Below are 18,457 nucleotides of genomic sequence, written 5' to 3' on the forward strand. Positions count from 1 at the left end.
AGTTATACAACGAGGTTCCCATTCTACAGAACAGTATATGAGTACAAGTGTCTGACGACATTGTCACCATCGCTGGCAGGAGGATCTTGATGTTGAGGCCAGCTATGAACTGGGCAAGGCCTTTTTATGAGTCCCAGTTTTGCTCCTTCTGAAACCAGCTCAATTTCTGTCTGACTAATCTTGCACCAATGTTACTGGGCCCTACAGGTCCCAGTCCTGTATCTGTTACCATTTGCAAATCCAGTGTGGATAAAAATATTTGCTCAAACAGGCCAGGGGCTTAGCTTAGTGAATGACGCTTGCCTAGCAAGCCTGTAGGCCTGAGGTGTACCCCAACCACTACAGCAACAAACAAAATCCCCAGATGTTTGCTCAGACAAAGCATAAATGTAAGGTATCTTGGAATATCAGAGAGAATATACTCACAACTCCCATATAGAACAAGAGATCAGCTCTAAAGGCATAGTGGGCTCCTTACCTCATTCTGCTGGAGTCCCTGGAGCTCCGTGTACACCTTGATTTCTATGCCAGGACTGCCAAAAGGAAAATTCCTTGGGCCGATAATTTATTCCAATTTATTTGAGTGATGCATGAATCACACAGCTTCCTGAACCAAAGTGTGTTCTGCAAACCCGCAGTCAACCCCCCAGGTCCTACAGCATTTATAGCAAAACACAAACAAGGCCTAGAATACAACTTAACTGGCCATAGCCTAGTCCTGCAGTCATTGTGCACTGGCCACAGTCTAATCCTGTAGTCAATTTATTGCACCTTAATTCATGAATTGTTTGCAACCTAATCAGTGAACTGGCTACTGGGGCTGCTGTAACTGAGCCAAAGTTTAGTTCTGGGCGGAGGGCAGAGAAGACTTGGAACAGCTGAGCTTGGGTTTTAGTGACTTAGGGATAACTCCACAGAGGTTGATACCCTATGGGGGAAAACAGTTCCTGGAAATAGTAAACTATAGTTCTGCACAAGAAACGAGGATTTTTTTTTTAAATGTAGGGGTTGGCTAACTTTCCTTTGATGTCAGCACCACAAGGATACGTCCTTTTCTTCCAGGTACAAATGTTATGTAGTTCTAACCTTGGCCTCACACTGCCTTTCCTTCATTTTGCCTTCTCTTGTATTTTCAGGATCAACTGGAAAGAATAATGTCCATGCAGGAGGTGTGGTGCAAGTGGCGGAGCCACCTGCCTTCCAAAGTTGTAAGTTCAAGCCCCAGTGCTGCTAAAAGAAATTAACTTGGCATTGAGTCCATTGTTTTTCTATAATATTATTTCTCTCCCATGCGAGTCAGAGTGGTGGTGATAAAAGTTTTGACATTTATTTATGAAGACAATTATGACTAACTCAGTTACAGAAATACCATGGGTTCAAGTGGTGGCAATCGCTTTAAAAAAAACCAATGGATCTTTTCAAATTTTATTTAGAAAAACTGTGATGCATTTTTAAAGTGTTTGCAATAAAATTGTGATGTAAAATTATAGACACAAAAGTTAAAAACAGTATAATGGGAAACAAAAATATCCGTTTTCTTTTCCTAGTTACATCTTTTGTATGTATGTTGTACTTTGACAGTTGAAAATTTACAATTTGAATCATATATATGGTAGAAAAGCAACTGAAATACTATAAAAAGGCATAAAATAAAAAAGTAAAGATTCTTCTCCTCATTCTTTTTTTCAGACAGACACTCCTTTTATACTTCTACACTTCCCAACATTTTGGTTTTAACACAAATGGCTTCACATTATATTTACAGACACAATCATAGAAATCTCTCATGATAGTGCTGTTGAAACAACTTAATTCTTTATAATGTTTACCCACAATTCCTTCATTTAGCAGTATCCAGGCAACACCCTAATGATGCTCCTCAAGGTGTTTCTGGGTTGTGGAAATGAATATGCTGTCTGCTCCTTCAGACTAACTTTGTGTCCTTTGTGTCCAGCCAGAAGATGACAAGCTGACCTATGACCTCACCTTCATGTCATGATGGACTGCAACCTCTGAGCACAAACAAACCCCTCTTCCTTTAGCATGTTTTTTTCTCCAGTCTTCTGTCACAGAGACAGAAAAGGAACACACAAGTCTCCTTTTTATCTCTTTCCTGTTCAACTTGCTTTCAAGTATTCCAACCTTTTGGTCTATCAAGGTGATATCAAGGTACTTGTGGCTCATACCTGTAAGCTCAGGAGCCTGAGATCTGAGGATTGTGGTTCAAAGCCAGCCTGGGCAGGAAAGCCCCTGAGACTCTTATCTCTGATTAACCATCAGAAAACCAGAAGTGGACCTGTAGCTCTTCAGTGGGAGAGTGCTTGCCTTGAGCAAAAGAGCTCAGGGACAGCACTCAGGCCCTGAGTTCAAGCCCACTACAAAAATAAAATAAAACACTAAAAGATGCAAAGTGTTTCTCGCAGACATCTGACAGTTGAGGGGAATAGGGAGAACCTTTCTTTCCATAATCCCAATTTTGATAAGCTCCAACCTTTATGTGCAAAGTTTGTAAGAAATACACTCCAGAGGGTGTGGGTGAAGGGCGTGGTCTCCAGACAGCCAGTCCTTTATGTCACATTTGCACACTCAAATTTAAACAGCTGCTCAGACGCTTGGCTTGACCATAAGGTTCTGAAGTTTGGTTTGGCTTTTGTCTAGTTACAAAACTAGCCCTGTGTGTTCTTTCTGTTCTTCAGGAAGAACAGGCAGGGCCAAATGGCAATTGTGTTTTCAAGATTAAATATTTCAATTAGGGGAATAAGTCTTTTTACACTGGGAGTGTAGATAATTCTTTTTTTTTTTTTCCTTTGGTCTGTCATGGGGCTTGAACTCAGGGTCTGGGCGCTGTCCCTGAGCTTTTTCACTCAAGGCTAGCACTCTCCCTCTTTGATCCACAGTGCCACTTCCATTTTGGGGTGGTTAATTGGAGGTAAGAGTTTTATGGACTTTCCTGCTGTGGCTGACTTTGAACTAGGATTCTCAGATCTCAGCTTTCTGAGTAGCTAGATCACAGCACCTGGCCACATAATTCTGTCAGCAGGTGAATCTTAGATCGAAAGTACTCCAAAATCAAATTGCTAATCTAATCTTAGCAGTGCAAGGCAGCCCACAAAATAGAGGACAAGGGGAGTGAGGAATGAATAGTGGCCTGTTTTTGGCTTATGAGTAACTCCCAGGACTCTGGGTTTCCTGGAGATGCTATGCAAGTTTCCATATCTGCAAGGATCATTTTTAAAAGTTAATAATAATTCAGAATTCCTGCCACTACACTTACTGTTCACAGTTCACTACAGAGCCAATGAAAGATGCCCATAGGGTACCATGAGCTACACTAAGGACTGAAGGCCTGGATAGGGCATACAACCAGAGACTAGAAATCACCAACTTGAGGCACAATTCTTTCTTAATTTTGTTTCAGGCTTTGGAAAAAAATTAACCAAAAAGATATGAATAGGGTTTTTAAATAATACAGCATATGTGCTAGTACTGGGGTTTTAACTCAGGGCCTCACCTGTCCCTTAGCTTTTTTTTTTGCTCAAGGTTGATGCTCTACCACTTGAAACACAGCTCCATTTCCAGCTCTGTACTGGTTAAATGGAGATAAGAGTCTCTCAGATTTTTCTACCCAGGATTGCTTTGAGCCATCATCCTCAGATCTGAGCCTCCTGTGTAGCTGGGGTTATGGGCATGAGCCACCAGTGTTCAGTTAACTCTTGTTTTTTTAATTCTTCTCATCAGGCCTTCTAAGTGGAGGCTGCCAGTATTGGAAATTGTGCTGTGAGGAGGAGACAAAGAAGACCTGATCAGATACTTTCCCTTCCTAATTGGAAGCAAGCATGAGAAAGTGAACAGGAGATAAAAATTGACCCATAAAGTGATGTCAACAGATTTATAGAAGATGGTTTCCATTTGGCATGCCTCCCTATCTTCTACAAGCCTCAAGTACTCTTCTTTAGAGAAACCATGATGCCAGCTAAGAACAGTTTTTCCTCAAAAGAAATTAATACCCAAGTATACTGAATAATACTTGCTCAAATACTGCTGTATCCATTCATGATATGCAAAGTTACTAAGAGAACTCTCTCTTTTCTCTCCTTGTTGTTTTCTTGATATACGGTTTATTCTTTGTAGCCCAGGCTGGACTCCAACTCATGATCCTCCTGTCTCAGCCTTCCCGGTGCTGGGATTACAAGTGTGTGCTATTATACCCAGATTCTTCCACACTTTTGGTTTTTCTTCCCACAGTTTAGCATCTATATTAAGTTGTTCCTTACAGGTGTAGCTGGAGAGTGAATCTGGGGTGCGTTAAAGTTCTTCCCTTATGGACCTTTTCCTGAGACACTGGCAGATGGATGTGTTGTCATCTGGCTGAGGAACAAGTTCCATTCCATCACGGATCTCAGGTTGGCTGGACTGGCGCTCCGCATATTTCTGAAATGTGTGTTTGAAAGCCACTGAGTGATTGGTACTCCCCACCTCCAATCATTATGCTTCACTATAAAACCAAAGCTCTAGTTTATTCTGGTCCTACAGTTTTTTTTTTCTTTCTTCTTTTTTTCTTTTTCTTTTTTTTTGGTCAGTCCTGAGGCTTGAACTCAGGGCCTGGGCTCTGTCCCTGAGCTTCTTTTGCTCAAGGCTAGCACTATACCACTTGAGCCACAATGCCACTTCTGGCTTTTTCTGTGTATGTGGTACTGATGAATCAAACCCAGGGCTTCTTGCATGCTAGGCAAGAAGCTACTGCTAAGCCATATTCCTAGGCCCTCAAACCCACAATTTTATGAGCAAAAAGAACCTGTTCAAAAAGAGACATGAAGCCAAATGTCCCCACATGAAATGTCTCCTCAATTTGTTACATGAACACTTAACATACTGAATATTTAAATCAGCAAACCAAGAGGAAAAGCAATTAAGATGAAGTAAGTAGTCACACATCTCCTTCCCTTTAGGTCTGGATTTATTATTTTGGTGGCCTTGGATTTTGAATTCAAGATCTTAAGCACCTACCACCCTCAACCGGTTTTGCTTGAGTTGTTTTTCAGACAGGGTCTCCCATTTTTTTCTCTTTTTGGCTTCAGCCAGTCTCAAATAGAGACTATACCTATACCTATTATTTCCATGAATCTGGGATGATAAACATGTACCACCATGCCTAGCTTATTAGCTGAGTTGGGGGTTTATTAACATTTTTGTCTGGGCTGGTCTTGAACTCTGATCCTCCTGATCTCTACTTCTCATGTAGCTGGGATTATAGGCATAACCTACCATGTCTAGCCCCCATACCCATTTTTTTTTAATGGCAACAGGCCTATGAAATGTTCTATTCTGGCCACTGACTGGGCTTTTCCTATGCATTTGTTATTTCACTTCAGTGGTTCTGTAAACATTTAGCTGTGTATTCCTGGAGATCCAAGCAAACCTGACAGAACAGTGCTGTAAGTAGCTGATCCTAATGATTATTTCCTGGGAAGACACTTCTACTATTGACAATTAAAGCCAGGCCAGGCAAGAGGACAGACCCATCTCAGAGAAGGTAAGGCATAAGAGGACATTCACTTCCATTTCTACCCCCTAGAAAAGAAGCTGAAGCTAACGGGGTTGGAATCATGGCTCAAGTGATAGAACACAGCCAGGGTTGGAGGTGTGGCTCAGTTGGTAGAGTGCCAGCCAATGAGCCAAAACATCAGGTACTAAGTTCAAGTCCTGGTCTTAGAAAAAGAAAGAAAGAAAAGAAGGAAGGAAGGGAGGGAGTGAAGGAGGGAAGGAGAGAAGAAGGAAGGAAGGAAGAAGGAAGGAGGAAAGGAAGGAAGGCAGGAAGGCAGGAAGGCAGGAAGGAAGAAGGAAGGAGGGAAGGAAGGAAGGAAGGAAGGAAAGAAGGAAGGAAGAGAGCTAGAACACATATGAGCAGACAAGAGGCCTGAGTAAGCCAGAGTTCCACAGGCTGACTCTCTGATCCCTTCAGGAAGCAAAGAAGAAGTTGGTAAGGCCAGGCACATGGTCCTAGGCCTGCTGACCCCATAGGATGGGCACCCTGGACTGACCTGCAGCACGCTGTAGTAGTAGCAGTAAAGCCGGTGTGGCTGCAGCAGTTCCCGGGTGGCTGCCTGCCCTGCTCTTGCAATCTTCTCTGCTTCTTCATCATTGTCCTGAGAGGTTTTCAAAAAAAAGGCATAACAATTACTCATGCAGCTGAGAAAGAAAGTGATCCAAGGCGGAGGAAGGAGAGATGTGGGGTTAAATGTGAAGGAGAGATCATAACGGAAATACAACTTGCGAATGCTTTGGAAAGAGTGGACTTTCCCAGTCATCTCTGAGATGTCCCACAGTGCCACAATGCTGCCCCGATCCTATTTCCTGATTTCTAGCACTGGAAGAAAGGGTGGGGACTGTCAGGTGTCCTAGCCTAGTGTTCTTTGCTTAAGACTCAAATGAATCAATTTTCATATTAAAACATCCTTGAAGCTGGGCACTGGTGGCTCATAGTGTCTGGGCACTCTCAGCCTCATATTCAGGAGGCTGAGATCTAAGGATCATGGTTCAAAGCAAGCCCAGGCAATAAAGTCCATGAGATTCTTACCTTCAATTAACCACCAAAAAGCTAGAAGTGGAACTGTGGCTCAAGGGGTAGAGTACTAGCCTTGAACAAAAAGCTCAGAGACAACACGTAGGCCCTGAGTTCAAGCCAAGGACTAGCACAAAAAAAGAAGAAAAAAATCTTTTAAAAGCTTCTTTCCTTCTACTTTCCCTCCCTCCCTCCTCTATCCCTTCTTCACTTTCTTCATTTATTTTTTTTATTATTTTTTTGGGGGGGGGTCCGGTTGTGGGGCCTGAACTCTGGGCCTGGGTGCTGTCCCTCAGCTCTTCAGCTCAAGGCTAGCACTCTACCACTTGAGCCACAGCGCCACCTCCAGCTTTTTTCTTTTTGTTTATGTGGTGCTGAGGAATCGAACCCAGGGCCTCAGGCATGCAAGGCAAGCGCTCTACCACTGAGCTACCTTCCCAGCCCCTTCATTTATTTTTTTGTGCCAATGCAAAGCCTTGTGCTCTCCCTTGACTCTTTTAGCTCAAGGCTGGCATTCTACCACTTGAACTACACCTATACTTCTGTCTCTTTGCTGACTAATTGGCGATAAGAGTCTCAGATTTATCCGCCCAGGCTGGCTTTGAACTGCAATCCTTAGATCTCCGACTTCCAAGTAGCTAGGATTATAGGTGGAATAAAAGTTTCATTTAAATGTGCTATCAGAGGCAAGAACTTTTGTTATAAAGTGGTACTGATGAAAGATGACATTATTGCTGTAATCAAGAAAATTGATTCCTTTGGACCCACTGGTTATGCTAAAGGTCTGGGCAGCGTGCCTAATTATATGTTCAGAAAATAGGCCTACCACACTGCCAAGAGAAAAAAGCCATTTGCTAGCAATTGTGGGTATCATAAAGGATCACAAAAATAATTCTGCCCAGTTCTTCCTATAACCAAATATTGCTTCTCAGAAACTTAAAAAGAGAATCAAGTCTTTTAATGGAAGGATAAAGTTTTATAGGTTCATAATAAAATTCAAGTTTCTTAATACCTTTTGTATGTGTGTGCCAGTCGTGGGGCTTGTACTCAGAGCTCAAGGCTAGCATTTTACCACTTGAGCCATCACAACTCAACTTGGCTGATATGCTTTTGGAAGTTTATTAGAGATAAGAATCTCGGGGGTGGGGAGGGAATACAGTTGTGGAGATGGGAGGGAAGGGATGGTAGGGGAAAAACAAAGGAGGAGGCAACAATGCTTGATAAGAAATGTACTCATTATCTTGCTCATGTGATTGTAACCCCTCTGAACAGTATTTTTACAATAAAAAACATTTAAAAAAAAAAAGAATCTGGGCTGGGAAGGTGGCTCAGTGGTAGAGCGCTTGCCTTGGATGCTTGAGGCCCTGGGTTCAATTCCTCAGCACCACATAAGCAAAAAGAAAAAAGCCGGAAGTGGCGCTGTGGTTCAAGTGGTAGAGCGTTAGCCTTGAGCTGAAGGCTGAGGGATAGTGCCCAGGCCCAGAGTTCAGGTCCCACAACCGGCCCCCCCCACCCCCCCCCCCCAAAAAAAAAAAAAGAATCTCACTGACTTTTCTCCCTCGGCTGGATTTGAACCACAATCCTCAGATCTCAGTTGCCTAAGTAGCTAGAATTACAAACATTAGCCACTGGTGCCCAGCTATACTGTTGCTTTTTTTTTTTTCATTATTTAGAGAATACTTTATTAGTTTCTGTAATCAAACCCATGTAGATAAGACCTTACATATTTAATACAGTGCTTTTATAACCTTGTTATAAAATGGAAAAAAATAACATTTCTAGACTAATTTCTATCCAATGCCAACTCAACCCGGTAAAAAGTTGACAGCACAGCTAAAGTTTCCCAAAATTCAAATTTTATATATATACATATACATATATTTATATAAAAAGACCAGTAATAGCAGTATGTTATGCATCAATAGCAGCAACAGCTTTTCTAGGTTCTGCAGGCATCTGAACAAAATTAGACATCTAGCACATCCATTAATAAAAAGAAAATAAGATAAAAAACAAAACCCCAGAAAAATGAGAAGTTCTGTAACTGTTGTGGTACCTGGCACCATTTTTTTAATTAGCTTCTCAATCATCATCTGCAAGGAAAACATTCTTTTTTTTTTTTTGGGTTCGGTCGTGGGGCCTGAACTCTGGGCCTGGGCGCTGTCCCTCAGCTCTAGGCTAGCGCTCTACCACTTGAGCCACAGCGTCACTTCTGGCTTTTTCTTTTTTGCTTATGTGGTGCTGAGGAATCGAACCCAGGGCCTCATGCATGCAAGGCAAGGGCTCTACCACTGAGCCACCTTCCCAGCCCCAAGGAAAACATTCTTGAGTAACATCATTAGAAACAGCTCTGACAGCCAGGCACTGGTGGCTCATGCCTGTAATCCTAGCAACTCAGGAGGCTGAGATCTGAGGACTGTGGTTCAAAGCAGCCCAGGCAGGAACGTCCATGAGACTCTTATCTCCAATTAACTACCAGAAAATCGGAAATGGTGCTATGGCTCAAGTAGTAGAGTGCTCACATTGAACTGAAGAGCTCAGGGACAGCACCCAGGCCCAGAGTTCAAGCCCCATGACTGACAAGACAACAACAACAACAACAACAACAAAAAAAAAACAGCTCTGATAAAGCAAAGTCACTACTACATATCATAAAGCAGGTACAAGGTATTTTATACTCACAGAGAAATGATACAATACTGTCCTACCCGTTCTTTCTTTTTTTTTTTTTTTTTTAAGAAACTCCTATTTTATCATGAACTTGGGATGTTGGATCACCTGCATTGGTGAAGAACTTGTGCTTTTATTCTATGTGACGGGGAAAATGTGTCATATGGTAGCCATAGTTATTTCCTTATACATAAGTCCTTTCATTCTGCTCTTTTCAACTTGTGTGTTACATTTTGTATGTTATATATGTGTATCCATGTGTGCATATATACATTGTAATTCATTTAGAAAATCTATATTCAGTGTAACACTGTACTTCCAATGTTGAAATGATTCTGATATTGATTCTTTAGATAATTCAAGGGAGCCAAAACATCAGAAGATCACAGTTTTCATCGACTGTGTCAAGTTCAATGGCCTGTGATAGAACTCGGCTCATCTACACTGGTGCCTTGAGGTGAAAACGCGGATGAAAACAGTGGGGGACGTACCTTGGCCCATTGAATTTTCTCTAGTAAGTCGCTGAGATTTCTTTTCACTGGAACATAATGCTTCCAGGGCTGTAGTTCCGTGTAGAAATGTTCATAATAAGGCGAGTCCTGTTTCAGAACCAGGCTGTCTCCTAGCATGAGATACGGGAACCTGTATGCAGCCACCGTCCCATCCACGTTCACCTGGTACTTGTACTGAGAGATTGCAAAATACAACCATGAACACTCTGCTTTACTTCAGCTCCTTATCCACACTGTACTACTAGAGAGGAACTGTTTTCCATTTCCCAACTTTTTTTTTTTTTTTTTTTTGGTGGTCGTGGGTGTGGAACTCAGGGCCTGGGCATTGTCCCTGCTTTGAGCTCAAGGCTAGAGCTTTACCACTTAGAGCCACAGTTCCTCTTTCAAGCTTTTTGGTCATTAACTGCAGATAAGAGTTTCATAGAGTTTCCTACCTTGGCTGGCTTTGAACCACAATCCTCAGTAGCTGAGTAGCTAGGATTACAGGTGTGAGTAACCAACCAGTGCCCAGCACCTTTTTCGTTTTTTCTGTGCTAGAACTCAAACCCAGGGCCTTATATGCCTGCTATGCAAATGTCCACCACTGGGCCACACCCACTATTACTTCTTAAGTAACCGAGGCCAAGTTGTTTCCTATGCAGCCATTAGATGAGCCATGTAGCTCACATCCTGGTTTCCTTTGGGCCTCATATGATGCTCCATGGAGACAGGCAGGCACCGTAAGTGTCTAGAGAGATGGAGGTCTCACAGTTCATAGCACTGGCAGGACTTAATATCCAACTCCAACTCCTATTTTCCTGAGCTCCTTATTTCCAAAGACATATGAGATCCCTTGATGTAAAAGACATTTATGTTCCAAGTTTATTATAACAACAACAACAACAAAAAAAAACCCAAGAGAAATAAATAAAGCCAAACCTCAAGTTCACCCTTTAAACTATATTTTAAACATGAAATTTAGTTTGGTGGACAGACTTAACAACCACCACCAAAGCAACAACAGTGAGAGTTTTGTACTTCCCTGAGTCTGATAAAGTATGAAAGTACATCTCAGTTTACAAGATAGAAGAAATATGTCTAAATCCATCTAGCTGGTAGACTTGGAAGACGAATGGATCATGGACACAAGTTTACTAGGTAACAGCCACGTAGGAAGTCTCAAATGCATACCTTAAAAAAATCAAAGAATCCCATCAACTTGGCTTTTCCCAGTTCCTTCTCTTTCTCTTGGAAAAAGAAATATCCTGTAATTCCTGCATCCACTAGCTGTGGATTTTCTTTGGACAGCTGTACCAACTGCAGCCTCTCTTCTCGGCTATCTCTACCTCGGAAGAAAGCTTTCTCTGTTTTGTTGATCCAGGAAGGCCCTAGAAGTTTGAGGCCATAAAAGATTGATTATCAATTTGACATTTTCATATGGTATCTACAATCATCTTTAATTCCCTATTATCATTTAAGATGTTAATGATCTTTCACCACCAATCCATTCTGTACAAAGTATTTCTCAAAGATATGGGATTGCCTCAATTGGTCAGAGATACTTGCAAAAGCAAAGCTTTTATTTGCTGTATTAAAGAATGTTCCTGCTGGGTGCTGGTGGCTCAAGCCTGTAATCCCAGCTACTCAGGAGGCTGAGATCTGAGGATCACTATTCAAAGCCAGCCCGGGCAAGAAAGTTCATGAGACTCTTTTTTTTTTTTTTTTAATTTTATTTTATTTTATTTGTGAACATACTGTACAGAGGAGTTACAATTACATGGGCAGGATAATGCGTACATTTCTTACCAAGCATTGCAGCCTCCTCCTGTGTTTACCCTTCACATCCCTTCCCAGCCTCCCCCCTCCCCCCCAATGTTCATGAGACTCTTATCTCCCATTAACCACCAGAAAACTGGAAGTGGTGCTGTGGCTCAAGTGGTAGAATGCTAGCCTTGAGCTGAAGAACTAAGGGACAGCACCCAGGCCCAGAGTTCAAGACCCGTGGCTCATGCCTGTAATTCTAGCTCCCAGGAGACTGATATGTAAGGATTGTGGTTTGAAGTCAATCTGGATAAGAAAGTCTGTGAGAGTCTTATCTCCAATTGACAACCAAAAAAAGCTGGAAATGGAGCTATGGCTCAAGTTTTAGAGCACTAGCTTTGAGCAAAAGAGCTCAGGGAGAGTGCCTAGGCCCTGAGTTCAAGCCTCAGGACTGTCAAAAAATAATTTTTTAAAAAAATGCTCCAATTATACCCATTTGTCTATTAATGAGTGTTCACACTGGAGTTGATTTTTTTTGTTTTTGTTTTTTTTTTATCATACAAAACCGAGAGATCTCCAGAATAACATTGGGCCAAGTTCAAAGCTAAAAGTGGTGGCTTCTTTCATATTTTGTGTTTCACAATCAAACATGAACTAGGCTTTTGTTCTTAGGGTGACCAGAAAAAATTGCCCAGCTAAGTAACACTCACAAATCTAGGGTTTGAACTCAAGAGCTTACACTGGGTAGGCAGATGTTTTACTATTTGAGCTAAGCTTCCTGAGCGGTTTGTTTTCTTTCTGGTTATTTTGGAGATGGAGTCTAGCAAACTTTTCTTCTGTCCAGGCTGCCTTGAAATATAATCCTCTAGATCTCAGCCTCCTGGGTAGCTAACACTAGGATTATAGGCATGAACCACCAGCATCCAGCAATATTTGGAACTTTCTAATCCTTAGTCTGCTCAGCATTTTAAATATAGAAAGGACTTCCTCCCCTGTTTTCTAATATGCTATTAAACATAAACATACAAACCAAGTAATGTGCATATATCTATATCTTCTCTTTTTTTTTTGGTCGGTCGTGGGGCTTGAACTCTGGGCTTGGGGGCTGTCCCTGAGCTCTTCAGCTCAAGGCGAGCGCTCTACCACTTGAGCCACAGCACCACTTCTTCAAAATTCTCTCTCATTTCAACTGACAATAAAAGGCTCTACTGTTGGAATTAAATGAAAGCTTCGCTGAATACATCCGTTTTCAAAAGGCATATACAAAGGACTAAAGGAAACTCTGAAGGTTGGTTTGGGCATAACTAGTGCAAAAAAGGCATTTTTCTTTTACCAGTCCTAGGCTTGAACGCAGAGTCTGGGAGATGTCCCAGAGCTTTTTCAGCTTGAGCCATGGTTCCACTTCCAATTTTTTTTTTGTACTTTCCTGCCCAGGCTGGCTTTGAACCATTATCTTCAGATTTCAGCCTCCTGAATAGCTAGGATTGCAGGTGTAAGCCAACAGCTCCCACCTCCAATGACATATTTTTAATTTTTAGATCAGAAGAAGAAGAATACTGAACAAATCATTTGGGCATTTGGTTGCCTCTTCCTCTTCCCCCTTCATAGGGCTGGGGATTGAACTCAGGGCCTTGCAGACGCTAGACCAAGCAGTTAACTACTGTATTACTCCCCCAAATCTATTGTTGAAAAATAAGAATAATTATTTAAATGTACATATATACTACTTCTACATGGTTTTCCTAGAGAAGAACACTTACCTGTATGCCCTTGAATGGAAAGGAGATCATTTGTAACACCCCTCATGGCTTCTAGGGTGGAGTGAGTGATGTCATAGGTTGGAAGGATAATGTCTCTGGAATCCAGAGAACCACACCAGGAAATGATAGCCAGAGGCCGAGGGCTTTCCTTGACCTTCCGATGCTCCAAGGGCCAGTCTCCAAGATTAATGTAAAATTCCAAATCCGGCAGGAGGACCTGAGTAAGCAAAAGTACAAACATCAGTGCTTGGAGGGTCTCAGGCTTTGTTCCTCAGTACTGTAGGAATTCCTTGATTTTCCTGAGTGTTTGTGATGGAGCCGACCACTCAGATCAGGGAGAAAGGACAAGGATGCCTCTCGGTCATGAACCAGTCAGCAAATCCCAGGGGAAGATCCTGCACCAGGGAATTCATTTAGCCAGAAGTCAGAGGTGGCATCTGCGATTGGTTATAGAAGTAGACATGGGTGGCTTTAGAATCCTCTCTGCCAACAGGCTAAGCAACCATTGACACAGTCAATGCCTTGACACATCTACCTTTGTCTCCAAAATCTGCCACCCCATTCTCATCTCATGGTTGAAGCCTTTGCTGAGACCCTTAGTATCACTGGCCTAAGAAGCTGCAAGAGCTTCCTCATTAGGAGCTGTCCATGTAGCTGTCCAAGTCACGCACATATGTCTGTATGTGTGTGTATGTATGCGCACATGCATGAATGCTGGTACTGGGTCTTGAACTCAGTGCCTAGGCTGTCCCTCAACTTTGTTGCTGAAGCTGATGCTCTCCCACTTAAGCCAGACCTCCATTTCTGGCTTTTTGGTGTTTCATTGAAGATACGAGTCTCAGATTTTTTTGCCCCAACTGGCTTCAAATTGGGATCCTTAGAGCTCAGCCTCCTGAGTAGCTAGGATTTTAGGCGTGAGCCACCGATGCAAGGCAAGCCAGAGAAATTAGAGTAGTGACTCAAAGGCGGTAAACATTTGAACGTTCACAGAGACCCTGTGTGTGCCCATATGGCCCACCTTCCTGGGATAGAGGTTCAAGCCATTTAATTTATATAAGAAAGAGAGGCTCTCACAAGTTAGAGGCCTTATGAACACTCAGGCGGTAACTTCTCAGCTTGAAATCCATTTTCATCCTTTGCTTCTACACCCTTCCGTGTTACCACAAAATAATCAAACTGTACTATTTTGGGGATCAGTTCATTCATTTTCATACCTTTCTTGCCAGGGAGAGCAAGATCTCATCAGAGAACATTTTGAAATCCGTGTATTTCCCTAGCGATCGCCGGTAAATGTGGTTATTGAGAATTGTGTAGTGAACAACAGCACCCCTCTCTTCCCCAAATCTTTTGGGGACTTCACGTAACATCTGCTGGAGATCGATGCTAGGGAATGAAGTGAAATCTTCTGCAATTTGTGGCTCCTCAAGTGGACAGGAAAGAACTTCCTGCCAGGCCTCAGGATCTTCTGGACACCTGCAGTACTCATGGTATACGGGACCTGGGGAATGCAAACACACAGGGCCACACTCTGTGACAAGTGCCACCACAGGAAATTGCTTCTGTCCTGATGGGAACAAGGATAACTTCTTGCTCAATTCTACTACTATCCAGAGAAAAACTGCCCTGGACAAAATCTGTGAAGTTGGTAATTGCATCACAAAATTTTGGGAGTGTAGTGAGAATCTGCAGAAGGGCAGATTCTCCTAGTGAAGTATAATTAGCTCTAGATTAAATATGGCCCAATTCCATCCCACAAGTTATAAAAGTATAACTGGAAAGAATCAAACTATTTCCAGGTATATCAGTTGCATTTCTGAAAACAAGCTCAAGAAGACAAAATGAAGAGATGAGAAATACATTCAATGGGATTGAGGATAAGTTGGCACTGCAGAATAAAAGATGAGTGAACTAAGCCAGGCACTGATGGCTTATTACACCTGTAATCCTAGCTACATGGGATATTGAGATCTGAGGATCCTGGATCAAAGCCAACCTGGGGCAGAAAAGGCTGTGACACTCTTATCTTCAATTAACCACCAGAAAACTGGAAATAGAGCTATGGTTCAAAGTGGTAGAGCATTAACCTTGACCAAAGAGAGCACAGGGACAGTGCCCAGACCCTGAGTTCAAGTCTCATGACTAACAACAACAACAACAACAACAACAAAAAGATGAGTGAACTAAAGACATAACAATGGAAACTATACAAATTGAAATAGAAAAAGAGTGAAACAGAAAAAAAACTACTTGAGGAAATGCTGGTTAAAATTTTCCAAAATTTGTTGAAACTGTAAGTCTGAAGAATACATGAAACCCCACAAACCAGCAGAAACAAACCAAAACAGAAGAAACATTTTAAAAAAAGAAAAAGAACAGCAAACATAATAACATAAACTGCTCTACCAGATGATAGAGAAAATAATAAAGCAGTGCAGAGGAACCCAAATAATGGTAATAGGTTTATGGTTGGAGACAATACAAATGGGAAAACAGTGGACCAGAATCTTTAACATACTAGAAGGAAAAATAAATCCTTCTACTTGTAATTCTGTAGTTAGTGAAAATGTCTTTTAAAAATGAAAGCAGTGAGGTCAACATTGTCATCTAAGCTACTCAGCAGGCTGAGATCTGAGGATCGCAGTTCCAAGTCAGCCTGGGCAGAAAAGTCTGAGACTCTTATCTCCAGTTAAATCAGAAAAAGCCACAAGTGGTGCCGTGGTTCGTGGCTCAAGTAGTAGAGCAAAAGGAGCAAAAAGAGCTATGGGACAGCACCCAGGCCCAGAGCTCAAGCTACAAGACCGAGAAAAAAAAAAAGGTTTCCAGTGTTTACTTTGTTGAAATGGATTTGAAGTCATTATTATCGCCCATTCAGAAAGTTTTGGGACAGGTTTGGGAAGGTGGCTCAGTGCTTGCCTTGCATGCATGAGGCCCTGAGTTCGATTCCTCAGCACCACATAAGCAGAAAAAGCTGGAAATGGTGCTGTTACTCAAGTGGTAGAGTGCTAGCCTTGAGCTGAAGAGCTGAGGGACAGCGCCCAGGCCCAGAGTTCAGGCCCCATGACTGGCAAAAAAAAAAAAAAAATGTCTTGGGACATACCCAGTGGGCTAACTTTGTTACTCTATTAATAACCACTTACCTTTCAGAATATAGGGAGATTGAGCCACATGTTCATCTCCATAAAGGACGTCTATCTTGAGTCCTTCGTTGACAGTATCATATAGTCTATACCTCACCAAAAATGTTCCATCATTCCTATCCAACAGTTTAGGAACCTGAATCCGGACTAACTCCTTAGAAGAAAGAGATTTGACTACTACTCTGAACAATGTTTGACCTGGAAGAAAAACAAATACAGAGATAACTTTACCACTTAATGATTATTATGTCTCAATTATTGGCCAATGGTCTCTAGAATGAAGTTGTTTCCCCCTTTGGTATTGATGGAAAGCAAGAACGATTTCAACTTGCAAGATCCTTGAGGCCAGAGCTATATAGGTCTGGCTCAGGTCTTTAAGTCAATGATCTGATTTAACATTTGGATCATGAGTCATTCACAATAAAGATTTGTTGAATGAACAAAATGGATTAAAGAAGCAAAGAAGAATGTAACTTTCTGCCTATTTGATTTTTTTTCCTCCTTTCAGTAACATTGAAGATTTGGTAGCTGGAAATCTACAAACTCTAAGAATGACAAGACCCCTATAGTAATTCAACTTTCTCCTTGTAAAATATGAAAAATGTTTTTTTATATCCCATCTTGATATCTAATTATCCTAATTAACTCCATCCCGACCCAGAGAGTCCTGGGCTCCCCCCAACAGGAGCCCACTTCCTGAAGGCAAGTGGAAATACTCAGCGGGACCCACAGGGGAAGAGACACCACCAACGCATCCTGATTACCTCCTGATGAATACTGGTGCCAGCGGGTGGGAGCCCTAAACAGGTAAATTAGGAAATCCTCTGTCAACAACTTGGAACCAGCCAGACCAGTCAAAGGGAGCTGCCACAATGCTTCCTCTTAAGAGGGTAGCCTCGTTCAGGTAGCCACACCTGTAATCCTAGCTACTCAGGAAGCTGAGCTCCGAGGAGGGGAGGTTTGAAGCCAGCCAGGGCAGGAAAGTCCATGACACTCTTATATCTAATTCACCACCAAAACAACAACAAAACCCGGAAGTGGAGCTGTGGTTCTAGTGGATAGAGTGGTAGCCTGGAGCCAAACAAAGCTCAAGGGACAGCCAGTGCCCAGGCCGTGAGTTCAAGTCCCAGTACTGACAGGGACACATAGACACAAAGAAAGCTCAGGGACAGCGCCCAAGCTCTGAGTTCAAGCCCCGGTACCGACACACACACACCTCTAATAATACACACACACACACACACACATCTCTAATAATACTATTGTTTGGACCCGGGAGGAGGTCCTTCACCCTTCACAGGGGGGAGAAAAGCCAGATCTCCCGTGATCTGTTATAATCTCAGGAAGAAAAGAAAGCGTGCCCCGCAAGACAGCCTGGCCTGGCCCGTCGGGGCCGGGTGTCAGGGCCGCCGGGCCCGGGCAGTGCAGCGCCCCGCGATTCCCGGCCCGGTGAGTCGGTGCGGGGGGGGGGGCCCTGCGCGCCGCCCAGACCCGCATGCAGTCACCGACCGGGACGCCCCGGCCCGCACGGGCCCCGCCCCGCATTCCCCTCCCCGCAATCCCGTGCGCAAGGCCCGGGCCTGCCATTCAGTTCTTCCAACTCCCTCCCCCCGGGGCGTGGCGAAGGCGGGAAGAGCGGCTCCGCCGACCCGGGAAAGCGCGACCCGGGCGGGGAGGAGGCCGCGCCGGCGGGCGGCGGGGCGCGCGGGGTGCGGCGCCGCGGGGCCGCGCGCTACCTGGGGGCGATCGCGTGAGGTTGCGGCCCTCGGCGTCGACCGCCTGCAGGTAGAAGTAGCGCACGGGCAGCACGACGGCCGCCTGCAGCCCCGGCCCCCACACCAGACTCCGGGGCGCGCTGACCGGGGCCCCCGGGGCGCCCGCGGCCACCGGCAGGGCGAGCTGCAGCCACAGCGGCGGCAGCAGCAGGGCCCGCGGGCAGAGGCGCATGGTCGGGCTGAGGCGGCGGGAAAGGGCCGGGCCGGGGCTGGTCAGGCTGGATCCGGGCCCACCGGGGCGGGCCTCGGCCTGGCGTTCCCCCCCACCCCCCGGCCCTGGCCCTCCCCGTGCACAGCGCCC

The 18,457-nt window shown here is 43.7% G+C and overlaps 1 protein-coding gene across 2 annotated transcripts; it reads right to left on the bottom strand.

Moving 5' to 3' along the window:
• Window positions 1-1,242: 1,242 nt before the first annotated feature.
• On the bottom strand, window positions 1,243-18,350 carry LOC138821368 (protein O-glucosyltransferase 3). Of its 2 annotated transcripts, XM_070013543.1 has the most exons (9): window positions 18,118-18,350; window positions 16,382-16,579; window positions 14,459-14,742; window positions 13,245-13,461; window positions 10,915-11,111; window positions 9,724-9,918; window positions 6,042-6,146; window positions 4,275-4,431; window positions 1,243-3,775 (listed from the first exon to the last, which is right to left on the bottom strand). In XM_070013543.1, the coding sequence occupies exons 1-8, from the start codon at window positions 18,326-18,328 to the stop codon at window positions 4,306-4,308; spliced, it is 1,533 nt and encodes a 510-aa protein (XP_069869644.1). In that variant the 5' UTR covers window positions 18,329-18,350; the 3' UTR covers window positions 1,243-3,775; window positions 4,275-4,305. The 2 variants fall into 2 exon arrangements, with proteins under 2 accessions (XP_069869644.1, XP_069869643.1); XM_070013542.1 differs by having other exon boundaries at window positions 1,245-4,431.
• Between the last annotated feature and the right edge of the window lie 107 nt (window positions 18,351-18,457).

Source organism: Dipodomys merriami, unplaced genomic scaffold (assembly GCF_024711535.1).
Source record: "Dipodomys merriami isolate MVZ:Mamm:240054 unplaced genomic scaffold, mDipMer1.0.p SCAF_91, whole genome shotgun sequence".
In the NCBI taxonomy this organism is placed as follows: domain Eukaryota; kingdom Metazoa; phylum Chordata; class Mammalia; order Rodentia; family Heteromyidae; genus Dipodomys; species Dipodomys merriami.

What these genes read in the sequence shown, in the direction of transcription:
- LOC138821368 (XM_070013543.1), bottom strand. Translation starts at nt 18,328, where the DNA reads ATGCGCCTCTGCCCGCGGGCCCTGCTGCTGCCGCCGCTGTGGCTGCAG. An exon ending in GATTCTTTGATTTTTTTAAG is followed by an intron (nt 9,919 to 10,914) that starts GTATGCATTTGA and finishes GCAATCTCTCAG; the next exon opens with TACAAGTACCAGGTGAACGT. An exon ending in ACTACTACAGCGTGCTGCAG is followed by an intron (nt 4,432 to 6,041) that starts GTCAGTCCAGGG and finishes CACACATTTCAG; the next exon opens with AAATATGCGGAGCGCCAGTC.